Here is a 25,031-nt window from a genome sequence, read left to right as displayed (position 1 = left end):
TACCTCCATCCTAAAGTTTAAAGCTTTTTTCAGAAAAATCAAACTAAGTAAAGTTTGATTAAACTTTTAAAAAAATATATCAATAAATATAATATTTTGTAGATATCATATGAAAATATTTTTCATTATCTATCTAATAATATTGATTTTGTATTTTGCATGTTTATAATTTTCGGTAAAAACTTACTCAAATTTAATATAGTTTAACTTCTAAAAATAATATAATAAGCCTTAATTTTTAAAATGGAGATAATATTGACCAAGGGTACACCAGGGGCACAGTACATAGCCGGCCTCCCAGTCCAGCCATACCCCTCTTCCTTTTGGTGAGGCGGTACTATTTTTAAGGAAAATGCTTGGTATCGGGCGACCGATGCGGGGCAGAGATCGGTCGTGTCAACTCGCGCGATTCCATCCGAGCAAATCGCAACTTCCATGCTCTATCGACGCTGCCTAACATGCATGTGCTGCCCCACGTCACCCCTCCTAGTCTAGCATGCATGTGCTGCCCACACGCTAGCCGTGCGAGGCCAGCATGCACGTACTGGGTGGGCACCAAACAAAGCTATAGCTAGAACTACCAGGATTCTGGCACTACATACAGGCATATAACTCTACCAATGATGTCCACCTTGAAGGAGATATGCCCTAGAGGCAATAATAAAGTGGTTATTATTTATATCTTTATGTTTATGATAAATGTTTATATATCATGCTATAATTGTATTAACCGAAACATTAGTACATGTGTGATATGTAGACAACAAGAAGTCCCTAGTATGCCTCTTAAACTAGCTTGTTGATTAATGGATGATTAGTTTCATAATCATGAACATCGGATGTTATTAATAACAAGGTTATATCATTATATGAATGATGTAATGGACACACCCAATTAAGCGTAGCATAAGATCTCGTCATTAAGTTATTTGCTATAAGCTTTCGATACATAGTTACCTAGTCCTTATAACCATGAGATCATATAAATCACTTGTACCGGAAAGGTACTTTGATTACACCAAACACCACTGCGTAAATGGGTGGTTATAAAGGTGGGATTAAGTATCCGGAAAGTATGAGTTGAGGCATATGGATCAACGAGTGGGATTTGTCCATCCCGATGACGGATAGATATACTCTGGGCCCTCTCGGTGGAATGTCGTCTAAGTCTTGCAAGCATATGAATAAGTTCATAAGAGACCACATACCACGGTACGAGTAAAGAGTACTTGTCAGGAGACGAGGTTGAACAAGGTATAGAGTGATACCGATGATCAAACCTCGGACAAGTAAAATATCGCGTGACAAAGGGAATTGGTATCATATGTGAATGGTTCATTCGATCACTGAAGTCATCGTTGAATGTGTGGGAGCCATTATGGATCTCCAGATCCCGCTATTGGTTATTGGTCGGAGTGAGTACTCAACCATGTCCGCATAGTTCACGAACCGTAGGGTGACACACTTAAAGTTGGATGTTGAAATGGTAGAACTTGAATATGGAATGGAGTTCGAATATTTGTTCGGAGTCCCGGATGAGATCCCGGACATCACGAGGAGTTCCGGAATGGTCCGGAGAATAAGATTCATATATAGGAAGTCATATTCCAAGTTTGGAATGATCCGGTGCATTTATGGCAGGATCTAGAAGGTTCTAGAAAAGTCCGGAAGAATGGCACTTTGGAAAGTGGAGTCCCAAAGAGACTCCACTTGCATGACCAGCCAACCCTAAAGGGGAGGAGTCCAAGGTGGACTCCCTAGGGTGGCCGGCCAACCCACCTCAAGGAAAGGTGGGAGTCCCACCTTGGGTAGGACTCCTCCTTGAGTAGGTTTCCCACATATGGGAGGTTTTAGTGTTGGGGTTTATTCGAAGACTTGGACTAGAACTCTTGGGGCTTCCACCTATATAATGAGGGGCATAGAGAGGGGGCTGACCACTCTTTGGCTCAGTCTTGGCCGCACCCCTTAGAGGGCCGGCGCCCAACCCCCTCTCTCTCCCCAAACCCTAGCGGTCTTTCTCCTCCACCACATCCCGCACGCTTAAGCGAAGCTCCGCCGGATTTCTCCACCACCACCGACACCACGCCGTCGTGCTCGTCGGATTCAAGAGGAGCTACTACTTCCGCTGCCCGCTGGAACGGGGAGGTGGACGTCGTCTTCATCAACAACCGAACGTGTGACCGAGTACGGAGGTGCTGCCCGTTCGTGGCGCCGGAACCGATCGTGATCAAGATCTTCTACGCGCTTTTGCAAGCGGCAAGTGATCGTCTACCGCAGCAATAAGAGCCTACTCTTATAGGCTTTGGAATCTCTTCAAGGGTTAGTCTTGATCATCCCCTCGTTGCTACCGTCTTCTAGATTGCATCTTGGCTTGGATTGCGTGTTCGCGGTAGGAAAATTTTTGTTTTCTATGCAACGTTATCCTACGGTGGTATCGAGCCGTGTCTATGCATAGATGGTTGCACGAGTAGAACACAATGGTTTGTGGGCGTTGATGCTCTTGTTATCTTTAGTTTGAGTACTTTGCATCTTTGTGGCATAGTGGGATGAAGCGGCCCGGACTAACTTTACATGACCGCGTTCATGAGACTTGTTCCTCGTTCGACATGCAACTTGTATTGCATAAGAGGCTTTGCGGGTGTCTGTCTCTCCTACTATAGTGAAGATTCAATTTACTCTTCTATTGACAACACTACTATCACCGTTGTGGTTCATGTTCGTAGGTAGATTAGATCTTACTCGAAAACCCTAAACCACGTAAAATATGCAAACCAAATTAGAGACGTCTAACTTGTTTTTGCAGGGTTTGGTGATGTGATATGGCCATAATGTGATGATGAATATGTATGAGATGATCATTATTGTATTGTGGCAACCGGCGAGGAGCCTTATGGTTGTCTTTAATTTTCATGTTGAGTAGTATTTCAAAGTAGTTGTAATAGTTGCTACATGAGGTGAACAACCAAGAAGACGGCGTCATGAACCTTGACGCTACGCCGACGATGATGGAGATCATGCCCGAAGATGATGGAGATCATGTCCGTGCTTTGGAGATGAAGATCAAAGGCGCAAAGACAAAAGGGCCATATCATATCACATATGAACTGCATGTGATGTTAATCCTTTATGCATCTTATTTTGCTTAGATCGCGACGGTAGCATTATAAGATGATCCCTCACATTAATATCAAGATAATAAAGTGTTCTCCCCTCGTATGCACCGTTGTAACAGTTCGTCGTTTCGAAGCATCTCGTGATGATCGGATGTGATAGATTCAACGATTCACATACAACGGGTGTAAGCCATGTTGCACACGCGGAATACTTGGGTTTGCTTGACGAGCCTAGCATGTACGAGACATGGCCTCGGGACAACGGAAACCGAAAGGTTGAACACGAGTCATATGGATGATATGATCAACATGTTGATGTTCACCATTGAAGCTACATCATCTCACGTGATGATCGGTTTTGGTGTAGTGGATTTGGATCGTGTACCACTTAACAACTATGAGGGATGTTGTATTAAGTGGGAGTTCATTAGTAATTAGATTAAAACATGAACTAATTATCATAAACTTAGTCTGAGTAGTATTTTGAATTAATTTTGTAGTATTGGCATCCGTTTACTACTATGCGCTAGTCTTGTTATTGAGATAGAAATATTGTTAAAATCTGACAAGAAACTTTACGGATTGGTACCGTATTGTTAAAGAATCAAGAATTGATTAAGTCCTATTGCAAACTTTTAGTAAACCTCACATTGTTGATTCAAAGAGCTATGGTTTCAATTAGTACCTAAAGTTATCTTGTCTCCGTGAAACTTGAAAGTTCAAATATGTTTGAAAAATAAGGAGCTGAAAATTTAGATTTCAGAAATAATCAAGGTATGAGATATATGTGATATCTAAGACCTTATTGCAAGATGATAGAATATAATTTGGTGAGACTACATAAACTCATAAGTTTTATGGGAATGTATGAAGGTTGAAGACGCCGGACGTCACAATCCTCCGGCTATTGGGGCACTAATGATATTAGCATATCCATGAAGTTATCATCCTTAGTATGCACCGTTGCTAAGACTCGTCGTTTCGAAGCATCACGTGATGATCGGGTGTTATAGATTCTACGTGTGCTTACAATGGGTGCAAGCCTGATTTGCACATGCGAATACTAAGGTTAAACTTTATGAGCCTAGCATGTACAGACATGGTCTCAAAAAGTTGTCATGAATTGATGGATAAAATTATGAGTGAAATTGTTCATCATAGTTACTAATATGTGAAATCTAGAACACTTATCATATGATGATCAACTTCAAAGTAAGAACCTCAAGGTTATTGGTATTTGACCAACAAACCTAGAAGTTGTTGATGTTGAAGTGTTTTTACGAATAATGAGGAAAGCTAAAAGAGAAACTGCAAAAGATATTCTGGCAAAAAGATAAGAAAAGACTAGAAAGTCTAGCTCAAGTGTATATAAATGATATACATGTTATGGTTGTATTCCTAGTTAAGTCACACAATGAAATTCTTGGGTATTAGTACTATATTGGTTGGTATGAAGTGTCATACAAAACAACGCAATACAAGAATACAATGGCCTAAGTGACTGACAAGGAATATGATAAGAATGCACGCCTGGAACAAAATAAAGTGTTATCATGTTCGTCGTTGGCATTCTATCTAGCCCTTAGAATTTATAATAAAGAACTTAATAATTGTTATTTTGCTCTGGTCAAATGAAAACAATGAGTTGTTCAAATTATGACATTACTCCATATACGATGGATAAGTTATTATAAATCTTAATGGTGAAACACACATACATAACGCCGACGCTAAAATGCCATAAGGCAAATGATTTGAATTCCACTTATTTGTGGAACCGCCATTTAGGTCATGTTAGAAAGGATCGCATGAAGGAACTCCATGCAAATGGATTTTTGGAGTCATTCGTTTTTTGAATCGTTTGGCGCTTGCAAATCTTTTCTAAAGAGAATGACTGAAATACCGTTCATAGGCCAAGAGTTGAACGGGCAACTAACTTAGTGAAAAATACATTATGATGTATGTGGTTCACTCGGGCATAGGTTGTGCGGGAGATTCTGCTACTTCATGAAAACTTTCAAACAATGAATTGAGTATATATGTGGATATATTCAATAAGGAAAAGTTTGAAACATTTGGATAGGATTCAAATAAATTTCAGCATGAAGTGGAAATCATCGTAATAGAAAAATCAAATATCTATGATTGGATCATGGTGGAAATATTTGAATTACAAGTTTTAGCGAACATCTAAGAGAGTTATGAAATTGTTCTACAACTCACGTTTCTTGGAGTATCATAGTGATGAAGAAGTATCCAAGAGATGTATCCAATAATTGTTGGGTCAATGATGAGATAAAATATTGATGTCATTATATTTTTGTGGATTATGCTTTAGTGACTACCGCTTTTACACTGAATAGAGCATCATCATGATCCGATGAGATGACACCATACAAGTTATGGCATGGGTATAAACCCTAATAGTCCTTTCTTTAAATTTTGGTCTAAGAGATTACAACCAAAATCGGATGAATGTCTTTGTTGGTTATCCCAGAGATTTAATTGGGAATTCTTCCCACGAGACAAAAGACAAAAGTGTTTGTCAATGTTTCTTATTTCCGAGAAATTGTTTCTAGTGAAGTTTTTGAGTGGGAGGACAATATAATTTGATAAGGTTTATGAACCCGAGCATAATGATCGAGTAGCGCAGCATCGGAATTGGTTTCGGAAGCGGCCACGACGATCATGGCTCCCATGACTACAAAGTGTTTTAGCCATGGAGATCGAAGTACATATTGAACCTTGTAGGTATGGTTTACTTTGTGATCAAATAAATGATTTGTGAACAAAGGATTGATTTTGAACAATGATAAACCAACTACAAACAAAGAAGTTATGATGGGCCCTAACTCCGTTAAAATGGCTATATACCATGAAATCCAAGATAAAAAAATACTTTTTGAAAGTAAATGGATCTATAAAATTGATGGACTTGGATGGAATATCCTTAAAGAAGCTCGACTTGTCGAAAAATTGTTTACGACAAAGTTCAAAGAGTTGACTACGATAAGATTAGATCTTCCGTAGCAATGCTTATAGTCTATGTGGATTATTCTAGTAATCACTACATATTTCTTTTATGAGATATGCTAGTAGGATGGCAAAATACATTACTTATCGAAGTATGTATTAAAAGGTGTATACAAGATACAACCAAGAGTTTCTGTTGAGTCAGGGAATACTAGATAGGTATACAAACTTCAATTTGATGAAGTAAGTATAGCGGAGTTTGAATCTTCACTTGGATGAAATAGTCAAAGAGTTTTTGATTTCATCGAGAGACGATGAAGAGGCTTGCATTTGTAAGAAATTAAGTGGGAGCGCCTGAGACATATTTATAATACTTATGTAGAAGACATATAGTTGGTTATAAATAATGTAATTACATACTTGATTAAAAGGTTTCATTGAAAATTAACTTCAATGAAAGGATATGGACTAAAACATATTTAATGTCAAGATCTATGAAGATAGATTGAAACACATAATAAGTTTAAGTCAAAGTACATAGAATGGATATTGAAATAGTTCAATATAGAAATATTAAGAAAATGTTCTTGTCATGTGAAGGTTTAACAAGACTTGAGTGTATCTGACACTCGATGAGTAAAAATACATGAGTGATTTTAGATCACAAATAAAATGTACAAAATCAGATATCTTGTGCTCTAAAATGTTATGAGCATATACCGGAATGATTCATAAGGTGATCATAGGACGACAGTAAGAATATCCTTGAGTACTTTAGAAGAACTAAGGATATACATATATATTTTTGTATGAAGAAATGACAAATAAATCGCTGTAAGGTGTTACACCGATATTTGTTTTGTCACATATCAAAATAGAATTTTAATTTCAAATTAGACTAAGTGTTGTTTTAAAGGTAGCACAATGAACTAGAAGTTGTCTATGTTAGATTTAGAAGAGTTCTAAATATTGTGATGGATTCTACAAAACGAAGGCAGAATATGTCATTTGTTTTGACAAATGATCGAGGATGATGAGTCAAGAAGTTCTTTGAGAACTTGGTGTAGTTCCGATAGTGTCGAACTTTGAAGCTATATTGTGTGTGACAATATTAGTGACATATTTCAGACCGCGGAATTAAGGTTCCACCAGAAGACCAAACATATTTAATGCCAACTCATTTGGAAATGAGTGATGCGTTGAGACGCAAATGAATTACAAAATACATACGGTTACGAGCATGTTAGATCCGTTGACTAAAACCTCTCCCGTGAGCAAAAACATGATAAAGCACCGGAAGGCCAAGGTGTTATATCTTTACAAATGTAAACTAGATTATTGACTCTAGTGCAAGTGGGAGACCGAAGGAGATATGCCCTAGAGGCAATAATAAAGTGGTTATTATTTATATCTTTATGTTTATGATAAATGTTTATATATCATGCTATAATTGTATTAACCGAAACATTAGTACATGTGTGATATGTAGACAACAAGAAGTCCCTAGTATGCCTCTTAAACTAGCTTGTTGATTAATGGATGATTAGTTTCATAATCATGAACATTGGATGTTATTAATAACAAGGTTATATCATTATATGAATGATGTAATGGACACACCCAATTAAGCGTAGCATAAGATCTCGTCATTAAGTTATTTGCTATAAGCTTTCGATACATAGTTACCTAGTCCTTATAACCATGAGATCATATAAATCACTTGTACCGGAAAGGTACTTTGATTACACCAAACACCACTGCGTAAATGGGTGGTTATAAAGGTGGGATTAAGTATCCGGAAAGTATGAGTTGAGGCATATGGATCAACGGTGGGATTTGTCCATCCCGATGACGGATAGATATACTCTTGGCCCTCTCGGTGGAATGTCGTCTAAGTCTTGCAAGCATATGAATAAGTTCATAAGAGACCACATACCACGGTACGAGTAAAGAGTACTTGTCGGAGACGAGGTTGAACAAGGTATAGAGTGATACCGATGATCAAACCTCGGACAAGTAAAATATCGCGTGACAAAGGGAATTGGTATCATATGTGAATGGTTCATTCGATCACTGAAGTCATCGTTGAATGTGTGGGAGCCATTATGGATCTCCAGATCCCGCTATTGGTTATTGGTCGGAGTGAGTACTCAACCATGTCCGCATAGTTCACGAACCGTAGGGTGACACACTTAAAGTTGGATGTTGAAATGGTAGAACTTGAATATGGAATGGAGTTCGAATATTTGTTCGGAGTCCCGGATGAGATCCCGGACATCACGAGGAGTTCCGGAATGGTCCGGAGAATAAGATTCATATATAGGAAGTCATATTCCAAGTTTGGAAATGATCCGGTGCATTTATGGCAGGATCTAGAAGGTTCTAGAAAAGTCCGGAAGAATGGCACTTTGGAAAGTGGAGTCCCAAAGAGACTCCACTTGCATGACCAGCCAACCCTAAAGGGGAGGAGTCCAAGGTGGACTCCCCTAGGGTGGCCGGCCAACCCACCTCAAGGAAAGGTGGGAGTCCCACCTTGGGTAGGACTCCTCCTTGAGTAGGTTTCCCACATATGGGAGGTTTTAGTGTTGGGGTCTTATTCGAAGACTTGGACTAGAACTCTTGGGGCTTCCACCTATATAATGAAGGGCATAGAGAGGGGGCTGACCACTCTTTGGCTCAGCCTTGGCCGCACCCCTTAGAGGGCCGGCGCCCAACCCCTCTCTCTCCCCAAACCCTAGCGGTCTTTCTCCTCCACCACATCCCGCACGCTTAAGCGAAGCTCCGCCGGATTTCTCCACCACCACCGACACCACGCCGTCGTCCTGTCGGATTCAAGAGGAGCTACTACTTCCGCTGCCCGCTGGAACGGGGAGGTGGACGTCGTCTTCATCAACAACCGAACGTGTGACCGAGTACGGAGGTGCTGCCCGTTCGTGGCGCCGGAACCGATCGTGATCAAGATCTTCTACGCGCTTTTGCAAGCGGCAAGTGATCGTCTACCGCAGCAATAAGAGCCTACTCTTATAGGCTTTGGAATCTCTTCAAGGGTTAGTCTTGATCATCCCCTCGTTGCTACCGTCTTCTAGATTGCATCTTGGCTTGGATTGCGTGTTCGCGGTAGGAAAATTTTTGTTTTCTATGCAACGTTATCCTACACACCTTTGCTAGCATGTGCATGTGGACTAGCTGGCTACTAGTAGCCATATAGATACATGCCATGCATGGCTAGCTGCCTGCTAGTTCGACCGGCCAATTTTCATGAGGATCGCTAGTTCATCATGTAGCTATCCGGGTGACAAGGGATTAACTTGTCAATGCCTACGGGTTATAGGCTAGGGTTTAGTTAGAAGTAGAGGGCAAGTAGATCTCGAAGGTTTCAGCCGAAAAGTACTCGACGATTATGAAAACTAGGGTTTGTGAACAATGATTCGATGATCTCCTCGTCCCTCGACTCCCCTTTATATAAGAGGTGGAGCCGAGGGTTTCGTTTTGTACAAGTTACGAGTCGGGACGGTTTCTAACTCATCCCGCCAAATTACAAACAACACTTCCTATTACAACTCTACTTTCCTTAATATATCTTGGGCTCTCGAACCTTCTTATTCTTCGGGTAGTGGGCCTTCATTAAACCCCGGGTAAGAAGGCCCACTACCCGAAGAATAAGAAGGTTCGAGAGCCCAAGATATATTAAGGAAAGTAGAGTTGTAATAGGAAGTGTTGTTTGTAATTTGGCGGGATGAGTTAGAAACCGTCCCGACTCGTAACTTGTACAAAACGAAACCCTCGGCTCCACCTCTTATATAAAGGGGGAGTCGAGGGACGAGGAGATCATCGAATCATTGTTCACAAACCCTAGTTTTCATAATCGCCGAGTACTTTTCGGCTGAAACCTTCGAGATCTACTTGCCCTCTACTTCTAACTAAACCCTAGCCTATAACCCGTAGGCATTGACAAGTTAATCCCTTGTCACTGGGTATGCTTGCAATATAGGCGGGCTCAATTGTCCCTAATCTCGGGCACGTTCCCAGGCATTCGGTCGGCTGCACATCCTATTTTGATGAGAATTTCATGAATTTTTTGATAAAAATTTAGCCGGGGTTACAATGCGGCCAGGCTTGATGAAAATCTTGAGTCCGCCACTGGCCAGCAACCGCCTCGACCAAGATGGTACCTATCTTGCTCAAAGACAGAGCCCTCCGAACTCAAAATCGCAACACCATTTGATCCCTCTGACGGTTGTGACCACACCGATCCTAGCGTTGATGGGCCTCCGGTGAGCCGGGTTCGCGGTCGCGGTGTCGAATCAGCGAGTAAGGGGGGCACAAGTGATGACAATTCGAGACAAGTGATTAGTCATGATGCATATATTCCCCTTATATGTTGAGAACGTAAACGTTGAGATATTACATGCACACGTCAGATGTTGTAATGTTATCCAACCGTTTAAATGTCTCAAACAAATTTGCTACAAAATATTTTGCACGGTGAATTTTTAACATTGAAATTCTTATATATTTTTGTTGTAATGTTTGGTGATTTTTGTTGGAATTAGTGATGACTATTGTTGGAAATGAATCTGCTACAAAAGATTTTTCGCACGGTGGATTCTTAATGTTGGAAAGCTTATATATTTTTGTTGTAATATTTGGTGATTATTGTTGGAATTAGTGATGACTATTGTTGGAAATGAATCTGCTACAAAAGATTTTTTCGCATGTTGGATTCTTAATGTTGGAAAGCTTATATATTTGTGTTGTAATCTTTGGTGATTATTGTTGGAATTAGTGATGACTACTATTGCAAATGAATCTACTACGGAAGTGTTTTTCACACGATGATCTTCTAATGTTGGAGTTGCTATTTATTATTGTTGTAATTTTTGGATATGTTTGTTGGACTTGATGATGTTTATTATTGCAAACGGTTGCAAAATTTCTGCACGACACTCTTAATGTAGGAATTGTTATATAATTTTGTTGTAATTTGTGATGACTATTGTGGTATCTAGTCTGCTGAAAAGATGCTCACGCGATTAACTCTTAATGTTGGAAATGTTTGCTATTTTTGTTTATATTGTTGTTGATTTTTGTTGTAAAGCAATCTACAACAAAACATATTGTTTAACCACTTTTTTTACCATTACTTTTCTTTAAATGTTGTTACATTTTGTGGTAATATTATATGTTTCTTGTGGACGGGGTGAGAGATTTTTGTTGCAACACTCTTTGCCCTAGTTGTAAATAACCACATCGACATATTTGTTGTAAAATCGAGACGGATATGGTGAAATTATGTCCTTCTGTTTAAGTGGACAAATTTGGGATGAGGGCTGATCTTGGAAAAGCCCGGTGGATGTAAAATAGCGTTTAGACTTTTTGTGGAGGTCATATCTTGATTTGATATGCGAAGAACGACCAATTTTAGGCTCTTTCATCGGCCGAGTGATGCCTAGCACATAGTTTTGTTTGTATTTATTTAATAAAATTCTTGACTTTTCTTGTAAATTAATCTGCAAATATATTGTTGTTTGACAACTATTATGTTCCATTTATTATAGTTATTCTTGAGCCATCATTATTTTGTAACCACAATATTTACTCGTACACATATGAAATAGTTCTAGGTGCGGACAGTAAATCTAAGTTATTAGTACATCTATAGCAAACACTGTGGTGTTGGTATAGTAAATTTCAGTTTGTAGTAACACTTGCAACCAGTAAAATAATGTGAGGTACTTGCGTACAAAACCAAAGACGGAGATCATGCTATGGGCCAACAGGCAACAACTAGCTAGTCTAGCGAGGTCCACCAGGGGCAGGAGTCGATAGGCTCAGCTACGTACGCACGCGGTGCGGGGCGCGAAGGCACAGCGCATCACGCTCAATGCAGGCGACAGCATAGCAGAGCAGCAGCAAACGAGGAGCACCATGGTGCAGATTGCAGAGCCCTAAGGTGCAGCGTTGTGGGCTCAATTTGATTAGGCCTTTGAACTCGGTGTGGGCTTCGACGTTTGGCCCAGTTCCTTTGCACAGTTTCTTTTACCATTGTACTGAGCTGAGATAACAATTTCAGCATCCTCAAAAAAAGAAAAAAATATAACTATTCCGGTTAAGACTCAAACCATCTTCTCCCCTTGTAAAGAAATTACCTTAGGACATCTACACCAGCCCGACGTAAATGGATGCGCGGTTCGAAAATAGTTCTGCATCCCAGCCTAGCGGCCCGACGCAAATGACGTGGCTCAAATTTGCGTCACGAATGCGTCGGCGCGGACACACCGCGTGACATTGTATCCCTAGGAGGCCCGGACATCAGGGACAACGAAATCGAATGCCTTCATTCACGTCCTCCTCCCCTCCTTTGCAACCTAAGGGCGACGCTGCCACCCCACTGTCGTAGTGGCCTAGGTCTCTTCGTGGAACACCTCACCGGAGTGCAGGCTCGGAGCTGGGCTAGTGGAGAGGACTACCCGCTTTGCTCGCGTCCTTGTTGGTCGTGCATTTGCGTCAAGCGGCTACCGTCCTCGATGCCTAGGACATGTTCAGTCAATTGCGCGGTACAATCCCAGTGAACTTTTGGGATGCCATTTCCGACCATTTTGCCCCAATTTGACTTGCCATTGATCCATTGTTGGTGCCTCGCAGATGGACATGAGTCAGTCGCTCAAGATGCTCCACAGCGTATGCATAGAAACATCTTCCGACAAGGAGTCCAACTAGACGTCGTAGCTGATGGTAGCTGTGGCCACCATCCTCCACGAGCACCATGCTAAGCAGATGTCGTTGTACTGGGGCTTTGTACTGGGGCTCGAAGGGCCGCTTGGCCAACTTGTTGCACTCCGAGTCGGTAGGCATGTCTGGCTCTACAAAGACTACTTCCACCTCACCGATCTGTTGTTCAAGGAGCACATGTTCGGGCGCTGCTACCGGATGTCAAGATACTTGTTCTTGGTCATTCTACGGGGCGTCTGAGAATACGACACCTACTTCCAGTGCAAGCTCGATGCCGCTGGTAAGCTAGGTTTCACCTCCTACCAGAAATGTTACGCAACTATTCGCATGCTTTCATATGGAATGTCTAGTGATATCTTTGACCAGTGCATATAAATGAGTAAGAGCACCTGCCTTGAATCCATGTACTGGTTTTGCCGAGCCGTGAATGCGGTGTTCGACGAACTATACTTGAGAGACCCATCTATTGAGGACACTAGACGGTTGTTGTCGATCAATAAGACTAGAGAGTTACAAAACATGATCAGTAGCATCTATTGCATGCATTGGCAGTGAAAGAACTATCCATTTAGATGGCAGGGTCAGTACAATGACCATGCCGAGGAATGCACTGTTATTCTTGAGGCAGTGGCATTGCATGATTTGTGGATTTGAGTCTCTTTCTTTGGCATGGCCGGTTCCCACAATAACATTAATGTACTCACCTGCTCGCTCTCTGGTGTTCAACCGGCTTATGGAATGCTCTGCTCCGATGGTGAGTTATAAGATCAATGACAATGCATATGACAAGCATCATATTATCTTGTTGATAGCATTTATCCTGATTGGACCACATTGCTGAAGACAATCCGTAATCCTCAAACAGAGAAACGAAAGAGCTTTCCGAAGATGCAAGAAGCTTACAGGAAAGATGTGGAGCAGCATTTGATGTGCTCTATTGTTCGTCACCCGGCTAGAACATGATCTTTTCAAACCATGCATGACGTTATGACTTGTTGTGTGATCATGCACAACATGATTGTCAAGACGGAGCATCCTAATGGCAGCAATGAACACAAATAGGACTTCCAGGGTGAGTAGGTTCAGCTAAACCCTAGGGCGGGAAATTAGGAGGAGTTTCTGAAAATGAACATTAAAGTTTCTGACAACAACATTTTTAAATGCCTCCATAAAAATTTGATTGAGCATCAGTGGGCATTAGCTGGCCATGAAGAGAATGATGAGTAGTCAATCTCATCTCATTTTATTTGTTACTACATAGTTACAAACTATGCTCTATGGCAATGCATGTAGACTATGGCACCTTTTTGGATGTACTGATAATTTTGAACCTTTATTTTCACAGTTTGTATGGCTAAATTTGCTTCAAATATTACACTATTTTGCTGGAATAAACGCTTTACTAGGATAAAGTGCGTCCGCTGGAAGCACCTCCAAACACGTAACGACCTCTTTTACTTACCAAAGTGCGAGTCGGACTTGCCCTGAGAGCGAGAGAGCACATCTGCTTCATCTGTGGAACACCCAACATGATATTTTCACCCCTTGCTCAAGTGGGTGATGTCTGTACGTGATATCCTTTGAGGAACCTCAGCCAGTCAGATGGCAAACGAAACGATGACCATTTTGCGGCAAAACAAATCGAGCGGGGCAAGAGTTTGCATCTGCCACCGATATAACCACTTTTACAGAGGTGGGGCGGTGGTTCCTCACCATGTTATCGGCTGAAGAGTAGAATTAGTCGCATCATTGCTACTTATCATGATGAGCTAAAAAAGAATTGTCACAGTTCCAAAGAACATATTTTTTATGTAGCACAACAGAGTACAAAATCAGCTCGAACGTTCGATAAAAATCAAAGGCTGCAGCTTATGCAAACAATTGTTCATCAGGATTTCTTAATTATGAATGCAACATAAATAAGACATCCGGGCCTCTTAACACACATACTACCTCAGTCCCAATTTACTGCGGTTTTGGTTTTGGTTTAGTCAAAATCGAACTTTGTAAAGTTTAACAAATTATATAGAAAAACATCAACATCTAAAATAGCAAATGCATATAATATGAAATCATATCTTACGATGATTCCAATAATATTGATTTTATATTTTCGATGTTTATATTTGGGCTAAACTTTAAAGTATGACTTTAACTAAACCTAAAACTCAGAGTAATTTGGAAAGGGGGGGGGGGGGGGTACTTTTTTAGAATGAAGGCAACAAGTGCCCAGCTTTAAATTAATAAATCCCCACGGCCAACGGTCACAACACACGCTGCCTAGCAGTCATAGTTTTACAACTTACCCCAAGGCGACACAAAACGACAACATAGTTTGTGATGGCAGTGCCTTCTCATAGCATTTGTTAGCTAGTGCAGTACTCTCATCCAAAGGCTGAACCCAACATGCCTTAAGATGGTTACTGATGACCAGAGTGAAATAAATCCTTCCTGCCTCCATTATTCCAAGCACAGGGTTCTGTGATGGCTGTACAACATAAGTCATAATTTTGTTAGCTTGCATTTTGCTGGGAAACTATGAGTGAAATTTTACCATCAATAGGTAAGTATATCATGCATGATACTGTAATGCTATTAGGTTCACAAAACAGTTACAAACTAATGAAACGTCCCCGCAAATAAAATAACAACAATAGTGAAATGTGACACTAGTTTGGTGAAGGTCCATGACAGGCTGCCAGGCTATGGTCGTTGCCTAGTTCCAGAATGCATTTGATACTATCATGCATCGTGTAAAGTAAAACATTGGCATATTGATTGAAAATCAGCTCTGATGGACATAATAACATCAGTCGTCTATCAACACAGCCTAACCAAGAGGCGGTTATAGGTAAAGAGGACCATCATACTGAAAATACAACAAAAGAGCAAGTTTCTACAGAAATACCAACACGTGTCAGAAACATTTATGAAGAACTAGTACAGATGCAAAGCAAGTTTGACGAACATAGTTGGAACCTGATAATAAATATATCATCCATATATTTACAACTATAATTTGCTAGAATGTTCACATGATCTTTTGTACCGTGAATACCGCTGAGGTGGCATAAAACTGTAAAAAACATGTAATGGTGAATGATTTTAAAGAAAACTACTCGTAGTATAATCGAAGATATCAAAAGCACAAGAAAATTCTAAGCCAGCATATGCTGATTAATTTTTTAACTATAGGTTTTCTATACCACTACAGATTCTAAGCCTTGAATATACTGTGTGACTGTATCCACCAACTGAGATATTATCATATTATTAGTAAGATACTTGAATGCATACTATCAAAAAAGATGGAAGATACTTGAAAGCATACCTTGTTTTCGAAGTATTGGGAGTCAACCACAACGGAGGTAACCACGTCATCCAAGGCTCAGGAGACACTATATTCGTCATAATATTACTTTCCAAATGATAAACTCCCATGTCACGCTTATTGGATTTGGCTTCAAATAACGATTCAACAGCGTGATCAGTATAATAGACACAACTGGGCATCAACTGGGGACGATCACTCACTGGAAGGCAGAGTGAAGCATTATGCCCAATAAACAACACATGGTCACCTATTCCTGTCATCTTGATAAGTTCCTTACCGTCAGGATCAAACTTATAAACCATAATTTCAAACGTACCCTCCGTGTTATGATTAGTAGTTTTTGATTTTCTACTAATTAGGAGCTTGTCACCCCATGGGGCTTGAACGATGTAGACTACCTTGGTAGGCCGCGTTAGCATTTGATATGCAATCCTCTTATGAATGATAGATGTACCATTAAAGTAGAAGCTGTCAATTGTTCCCGCAATATTAACAGCATAGAACCATCCGTCATGATGAATGCCATCAGTATAATCGGTCCCTATTCCGATCCAATTCCAAGTTTCTCCTCCAACTTTGGCAAACGAGAGCTGCCAGTATGGCTGATGGATTAGCATAACAGTGCAGTCACCGGAAGATGGATCAGACGACAAGACAGCTTTGAAATATACTGTTTCACGGTATTCATCCAATTGGTAAGTACAGGGTGGTTCTTCAATCCTTGGAAATAATTTTCCATGATAGTAGGACATCTCGTATCCTTCAAGGACCCCATCGCCGTTCATGACAGGCTTGATATGATGCATAGTAGTTACTGGTGGGAGTCTCATCTGCTCACCAGTGATGGGGTTTAGCAGCATTAAATCAGACTTCTCGTCAGCAGTGATAAGCCAGCCATGGGACGAGCCAATCAAATACCGCCCGGCTATTGGTGGGTCTGGCAGGGAAATTGTGTACGCCCTTTGCTCCAAGAGGCTGTACATGCCAACAGCGCTTGGGCCGGCAGCCTTGGTGCAATAGAGTAAACAGGGGGTCTGGCTGATGCGGCAGACTGCCTCGGAGGACGTCCTGTGCCACGCCGTGCAGACAGCGGCAAATCGGAGGTTGTCCGGGCACTCAAGCAACTCCAGTATGCTGTGCAGTATATCCGCCGGCAGCCCTGACCAATCTGGAGATGGAGCTTCTTCCATAGTGGAAAACTGCTAACACGGATGGCGGATGGACCTGCCAATCAATGGATCCAAAACTAGAGACAGAAGGGCAGCAACTCCAGTTCAGCCGTGTTGTACTTATAGATCCTTCCACGTCAATTCAATTCGACAAAGAATTAGCTCTGCCCGATGCAAGTCAGTTCTGGGAACAAATAGGAGACCCAAACCAGGTTGATGCGCTCGATTCCGGACATACTTATTTGCTTGATCAGAACCAGTTTCCACCCTGTTACCCCTGAAATTACAGATTTGAATCAGGTCTTGATTAGCGACAAGAATGGCAAACCCGCATCGAGTGACAGACAACACCAGCGCACTACTCATCTATATTGCCCTGCCATGGTGTACCATCGTCACAGCTTGAACTTAGTATGAATATTTTAAAAATGAGTAAATTCCACTTTTTACCCTGTAGTTGTGTATTTGTGACACATATTACCCCATTTAGTGCAACTTCTACCAAAATATCCCATTTAGGAGACTTTAAACACGGTTTAGCCCCAATTTAGCATCTTGCTTGCTAATGTTAGATAGGATAGGCGTGATACCTCAATGTGGAGCGACAAAATATGTAAATATCAGAGGGCCTAATGGCCGATTATGTCCAAACTTTTTTATCCATATGTTTCATTCATCACTATCGCCTTGATATTTTTGTACCCCAAGTATCACCTAACACCTTGCCCAATGTACACACACAAAAGAACAAGGGTCCAAAGCTTTTAAAATGGGCAATCTACATGAATTTTTACTCGGCGGGGTAATTAGTGTCACAAATGCAAAACAAGAGGGTAGAAAGTGGAATTCACTCTAAAAAAAATTAATGGCACTACTTGTCATACTACTAGATGAGAGCAATTCATTAGTAAAATGACGGATTGCAGATCGAAAATTTGCAAATCCAAATGCTCGGGACCAGAAAATCCCTGTCCATTGCAGACAACATATTTAATCTTGGTCAGATACATAAGACGGAAGATAAGAAATCTAATAATCCAGTAAGTGTGACAAAAGTATACGGCAATTCGTTTCAGTGGCAATGGCAGGAGTACTGACTGGCTAGTGTTACTAAGCAGCAAATCGATCAAAAAATGGACCATGAAAGGCCATGACATTTCAGAAGTGAGAACACAGTCTAATGACTGATGATCTAAAGGAACTCCAGTTTATCTAATGAATGCTAAGGCATATTTGGCGGCGATCTACCTTGCAAGTCTGAACCTTGCTAAGCACCTTGCAGTGACCAACGCATGACTACCCAGGAGCTCCTGTTTGTTATCTAGGGTGGAAACTCATGTTGTATAAATCCAGCTGCCTTAATGTTCCTAAATATAAAAGCATATAAACTTCAAGAATCGCTCTCTAAGAGCAATGAAATTATCTTGCCATACATGAATATAAAGATCGTATCGATTTCTGGAACATATATGAATAACATTTCCGGTGGACTCCTCACTTACAGTAAAAAACTGTGTATTGTGAATATTTCAATTATGGCCATGTTCAGCACACGAAAGTAAATGCAAACAGAATGGTGGAGAGTAGTCGCTGCTCACCAGGAAGTTAGGAAGCCGCTGGTGGAGAAGTGCTGCGGGCAGAAGAAGACGACGATGAAGGGAGGCAGATGGCAGCATGGTACGACGGCGACGGCAGTAAGGCACACGGGAGGCCCGAAGGCAGGGCGGCCACCGGAAGATAGGGAGATAAGGAAGAATCCAGCGAGGTTTCTACCAAGAAGAAGCCAGCGAGGCGGCGACAAAGACAACGACGGTGTCGGATCGGAGGGCCGAGGGCAGGGCGGCGGCGGCAGTGGGCGCGGGAGGCCGAGCCGCCAAAAGAAAGAAGGCGCGTTGCAGGGCGAGAGACCTAGAGCAGGGTGGCGGCGCTGGGCGGTGGTGCAGGGTGGTGGCGCAGGAACGGGGAACCTAGGCTACAGGGGCGGCGGCCATGGGAAAGATTCGGTGCCAACAGCGTGCGGATTTGAGCCCTCTGCTCCTGCGGGTTCAGCCTATATGGTTTGGAACCGTTTCCACCCGCTGTGGTTTGGAACCCCACCGCACCGCTCCAATCCAGCTTTCAGCTGAACCCACCCAAATGCCAAATGACATCCAAACAAAAACCCACCATAATCACTACCGATTGTGCATACAGCATTCTAGCCACATTTCACTATTTCAGCATTCCCCTATCTAAGCATGCCACCGCGAGCTCTGGAGTCTGAACAATCCAATCCAAAATGTATGCATGAATTCTACACTGGAAATAGAAATCACTGAGGTACATTTCTTAGGAGTGAAATTACTGAGGAAAGGCAAAATATTACGAACCCAAATCGCCAATTTCATGGGATGCAACTTCTCCACCATAATCACTACCGATTGTACATAGAGCTTTTTGGAGCAAAAGAAGAAGAGAAAACTTCTGGAAAGATTTATCCACGAGTTCACCAATGCATCTTCTCTCTACGCTCCAAGCAATTTAGAGGAACCATAAGTCGTTCGAGATTATAAAGTCAGTAGTTATCTTGAATAGTGCTGATTATCGAACGGATTAAAAAATGCCACATAAAATTTTTACTCCCTCCATCCTATGAAATTTGTCTGAGATTTTTCTAAATTTGGATGTATCTATATACTAGATAGTGGCTAGATACATTCAAATTTTGACAAATCTAAGACAACTTTTATGGGAAGGAGGAAGTACAAGCTAGAGGTTAACAAATGCGACAAAACATTACATCAACGAAGATATGACAGATGAATCAACTTGAATTTAGTCAACGACAAAAGTCTGAAGATTCATCACACACGCTATGTAACTAGCAGAACATCCACTTCCTGATAGGCAGCTACTGCAGAAAAAAGTACTACGATGGTCTAAATGAGCAAACGAGGCTTCTCCTACAACCAACCATGGCACGCCTCCAAAAAGGATAGCTTCAGATTTTTAGACAAACGCAACCAAAGACTGGCAACCATGGTACCAATCACCTGAACTTCGGCTTCTTTGAGAGCCCTCCCTTGGAGCTACCACGATCTGGCGGTGGGCGAGACTTGCCACTGCTGCCACGCCCTGGTGGTGGATGATGCTTGCTGCTGCTGCCACTACCACGTTGTGGTGGTGGACCAGACTTACTGAAGGTCTTGACCTTGCGGCGCCTCCTTTCTTCCTCGCTGTCTGATTCTGCACCATGCTCCCGGTCTGCGTTGGTTGCCTCCCGTTCCAGCTCATCCCAGGTTTTGCCCTTATCTTCCTCAGATTCTTCATCAGAATCCTCATCCTCGTCCTCATCTGATTGCACCAAGGACGCACTGCTGGAATCATCATCTTCTGATTCAGACTCGGGCTCAGCATCAGAAGGCTCATACCCCTGATCTGATTCTTCTGATTCCTCCTCTGCCTCAGAATCGCTTGCCTCCATATTCAGGAATTCCCATCCACCATCTTCAACAAACTGCCGAGGATCATCAATGATAGTTTTCAGAATAGGACGCCAATTCAGGTTCAGCCTGCTCTCATAATACTTGAGGTCAGTGGTGTCAAGCCACTCCTTAATTGCATCAAGTGAGCTTGACGGAATGGAATCGATGCGAAGAACGTCCTTCTTGAAGTCCTTAAACACGATAGCCATGTCAAAGTTCTTTGTTCCAAAGCCTACCCTCTCTAGATTAACAATCTCTATCTCACCCAGAGTCACCACCAGGAAGGGGGTCTCAATTAGCTCAACCAAACAAGTTGAAGTTGGAATGATGAAAGCTGAAGCTTTATGCGGAACCCCATGGAAGCCAAGCTCTCTAAGAGGGATATCAAACTCCAGATCAAGCCCCTTGAACTGTGGTTGTGACCAGTGGTCATTAACCTTGTTCACATAGTTCTGGAACTCCATGTTAATTCTGTTCTTCCGATCCCTCTCACGCTGCTCTTCTTCAATCTCATCAGGATCAAGGGCCGATCTCCTACTGCCACCAACAGTTTGAACAACATCCATCACTTCAACGTAGAATTGGACATCCTTCGTCTTCTTGTTTCCAACCATGATATGATTGTGCAAATGGAAATGAAGAAGGGTAATCATTTCTTTCTCTGCTGGCTGGAAGAAAGCATGTTTTATATTCGCGTACATGATGTCCACACGCTCATCAGCTCTTGAAGTAGAATATCTGAAACCATTAACATGGGCCTCAAAAGTTCCCGACAACTTTCTCCCACGACCACCAAATGGAGGCCGTATCCACAGATCATTGAGCCTCATTTGCTTCGCTTTGTTGGTTGCCAGCTGGAGTTTCTCCTGAGTAACAAGGGTGGCCCTTTCAGCTCTCTCCGACTCCCTTGAAGCAACTTGCCTCCTCAATGTTTTGATCTGCTGGACAACTTCACTGCTATGCCGTGGATCTTTCGAGCGGAATGTAATCTCTTTCAAGAAGATAGCTCCCTGAGACTTCAGATTGTTATCATTTGAGAATGGCATGCCAGGTACATTGAAGAAAATGCGGATAGTGCAGGTGCGGTTGTCCTGGTGGCTGGTCACACTCTTAACTGTAGAAACATGGAAAGGGACCATACTTCCATAAATAGGTAAGAGGACAGCTTCATTCCTCTGATCTACGTGTATCACCAACTCTCTTGGAGAAGGTACATCATTCACATTCTTGTATGCAACAAGTTCATTTGAAGCCCTAGCAGGACCACGCCCATCGCCAGAACCAGAACCACCCCCAGCAAGCCTTCTAGCAGTCTCTTCATTCTTTTGACGAGCAAGTTCAGCCTGGTGCTGTCTCCGTTGCTCTTCCTTGGACATCTCCTGGTTGTCTGATCGAAGTGTTGCCTTGGAATGTACTGCTTCCAGGCCACTCATCTCAACCTTCGGCCGTTTAGGCTTCGGAACCTCTTCCTCATCTTCATTAAATGAATATGCAACATCCTTAACAGCCTTGGAGCAATTGGTTAAGATCTCTACAGTCTTGTCAGTAACTAAAGCTGTATCAGCTAATAACAATGAGAACTGCTTTGTCTTCTCATTTTTTGTTTCTGCCTGGACATTATTCAAGCCAAGGCAGATATTGAAAATCATGCCCACTTTTATCAGGCGGTCATTCTTGGGGTTCAAGTTTAAACCAGATTCTCGAAACTCGAGGCCCATTCCAGTTCCAGCTGACTTTGTTAGATTGGACAGAAATTCAGGGGCATTATTTTCAAATACTGCAACTGCAGCCTGATAAACCGTGCACATCTGATTGCCCGGTTTACATGCTGCTAAAGCAGCTTCCTGTGCTTTCAAAAGTGTCTCATACGCCTTACTTTGTGTCGGGGTAGCATCTATCAGAAATGTTCTGGCAACATTGGAACAATAGTTACTGTACCTGGACCCAATTGCACAGATGATAACACTTGTAGGATCATAGTAGAGATAATCATCATTGCTGGAGGCACCTGGCCTAAGATCAAACTTCCCTCCACTTTGGAAGACAGGAGGATAGCATATGTCAATATTTTCAGCCTTCAACTTCACCTTGGCCTTCAAAGGGTCGAGAATAATCTTTTCCGTGTCATCCATCAATGAGGAGTGTGAGACTTTTTTCTCCTCATCAATAACCTTCTCCATGGTCGGGACCACAAAGTTTTTCATCACAGATGAAGTTAGGTAAGCAGCCTTTTTCACGCATATGATCTCCGTGGCATCCTTCACCGCAAACAGCTCAGAAAACCCATTTGTAACATCTGTAAGTTGTACAGATTCCCCAGATAACTTTTCTGCCCATGTTTCAAGGAGCTTACCCTCAGGTGCCTCTTTTGGAATGTGACCAACAACTGGAGTGTCAGATTTCGATTGAGCACAAACGGCACGCAGTATGCTATCCATCAGGTCAACGCCATCCCCATTCTTGCCCTTAACGTGCAAGACAATATCAGCACCAACAGCCTCATGTGCAGCCTTCTTGAGGGTTCCAATGAGATTTGCTTTCTTCTGGCTGCATAAGAAATGTATCTGCTTCTGAATGAAGACAATTATGGTTTCTGGAAACTCGTATCCAAGTAACCAAACGTTCAGAGCCGAGGATTTCAGATAGCGAAGATCATCAGAAGGAGGCGGAGTAGCAATTGCGATTGCATCAGAAGAACCCCAAAGATCAGATCTGTTTCCGTCCCAATGGTCATAGAACACCTTGAGACGCTTACTGAAGTTGTCTAGGTTGATTGTATAGTCTCCTCCTGAGCCTGACTTTGCTTTACCATTATCTGCCATCTTCACCAAGACGATCAAATTTACCAAGCAAACTGCAGGAAAATCGATCCATGGTTAGCTAGTCCAATCATTTGACAAAAACAAGTTTACAGAGTCAAAAAGGTAATGCAATGGATGTGCGGAAATTATTTCAGATCCAAGACAAATACCTCACAGAAGAAGATGAGTGATGATCCAGAATATCGATGCTTAGCTGCTATCACAACCTTTTAACCTGAGAAAAAAGTGTGCAAACTAATTCAGCTATTCCGAACTGATACTGTGAAATAAAGAAATCCTGGTCTTGTATCACTGCAGAGAATGACACGTCGGCTAGCATAGACGCATGATTTGTTTCGATACAAAACAATACACATAATCCCCATAGTGAACTCTTGCAATGCTAAACATCAGTGACATAGATCTACGGTATCGGACAAGAACAGCATCACAGGCATGTAGGTTATGAAACCGGGGAAAAAACAGTCATCTTATAAATTAAAAGCAAATAGAATGGAATCTCTTGAATAGTTCCAAAGTGTGGCCAAATATAATTGTCCATGATAGTAAGTACATTCACATGGATAATCATGCCATACTTCAGTAAAAGAAGCCACTGTACTGCATAAAAATCAATTTACTGCGACTTGTAAAAAGGATTCGAAGTGACGACAGTGAAAGACACCTGTGCTAGTTCATATGGAGACCTTTATTTCATCGATCTGTCTAATATAACCCTTGCAAAGTTACACTACTCTGTTACCAACCCTAAACAATGGTGCGAGCTAAACTACTCCTCAAAGTTTAGAGCGAAAAATGTCATCAGGTATGGGTAGTGTTATCATAAGACGAATCGTGGTGACACGAGCCTGTCATCAGATGCTTCTAGTCTAGGTTATAATAATGCGCAGCGGCGTGGAAAACGACAGGCTCAAACCCTAGCTCGGATTTCCCCCAAATAAACGGCGGAAATTTCACCGCGGCAGTCTAGGGCCTAGTAGCATCTCAGATCCGGCCGAAGCGGAGAACGTATGAGTACGGGGCGGAGGAGGCGGCGGCGGCGGCGGACGGCGAGGTACCACGGGGACGGGGGGAGGCGGGGAGTGGAGAGATGGCGTGGGGAGGAGGAGGGGGAGAGGGGCAGTACCTCCGCAAGCGGCGAGGAGTCCCGGCAGGGCGGCAGGCGGGGGCGGATGGCCGGATCTGGAGCGCCCGCGAGGTTACGCGGCCAGGGGAGAAGGAGAGGGAGGGGGCGGGGTTTGATCGGGGCGGGGGGCGGCGAGGCGAAAAGAAAAGGAGAGGGAGATGGAGGATGACGGCGGGAAATTGGAGGCGAATGAATGACCTAGCGCGCGCGCGCGGGCTCCAGGCCCGTTTTCGCTCAAGCGTGGCGGGCCTTTCTTTTTCGCGAAGATCTTGGAGGAGACCACCATCATGGATCATTT

At 42.3% G+C, this 25,031-nt stretch overlaps 2 protein-coding genes across 3 annotated transcripts; both read right to left on the bottom strand.

Moving 5' to 3' along the window:
- Window positions 1-15,054: 15,054 nt before the first annotated feature.
- Window positions 15,055-19,119, bottom strand: LOC124679245 (F-box only protein 7-like). Its single transcript, XM_047215045.1, has 3 exons — window positions 18,920-19,119; window positions 16,150-17,598; window positions 15,055-15,306 (listed from the first exon to the last, which is right to left on the bottom strand). The coding sequence occupies exons 2-3, from the start codon at window positions 17,340-17,342 to the stop codon at window positions 15,279-15,281; spliced, it is 1,221 nt and encodes a 406-aa protein (XP_047071001.1). The 5' UTR covers window positions 17,343-17,598; window positions 18,920-19,119; the 3' UTR covers window positions 15,055-15,278.
- Window positions 19,120-20,101: 982 nt separating this feature from the next.
- LOC124647087 (FACT complex subunit SPT16-like) lies at window positions 20,102-24,777 on the bottom strand. 2 transcript variants are annotated; one of them, XM_047187107.1, is made up of 3 exons: window positions 24,734-24,777; window positions 23,757-23,821; window positions 20,102-23,639 (listed from the first exon to the last, which is right to left on the bottom strand). In XM_047187107.1, the coding sequence occupies exon 3, from the start codon at window positions 23,605-23,607 to the stop codon at window positions 20,350-20,352; it is 3,258 nt and encodes a 1,085-aa protein (XP_047043063.1). In that variant the 5' UTR covers window positions 23,608-23,639; window positions 23,757-23,821; window positions 24,734-24,777; the 3' UTR covers window positions 20,102-20,349. The 2 variants fall into 2 exon arrangements, with proteins under 2 accessions (XP_047043063.1, XP_047043124.1); XM_047187168.1 differs by lacking the exon at window positions 24,734-24,777 and having other exon boundaries at window positions 23,757-23,852.
- Window positions 24,778-25,031: the final 254 nt, after the last annotated feature.

This window comes from Lolium rigidum, chromosome 1 (assembly GCF_022539505.1).
Source record: "Lolium rigidum isolate FL_2022 chromosome 1, APGP_CSIRO_Lrig_0.1, whole genome shotgun sequence".
NCBI classification, from domain to species: Eukaryota; Viridiplantae; Streptophyta; class Magnoliopsida; order Poales; family Poaceae; genus Lolium; species Lolium rigidum.
The sequence above is the reverse complement of the archived record's forward strand: the minus strand, read 5'-3'. Positions and strand labels throughout refer to the sequence as shown.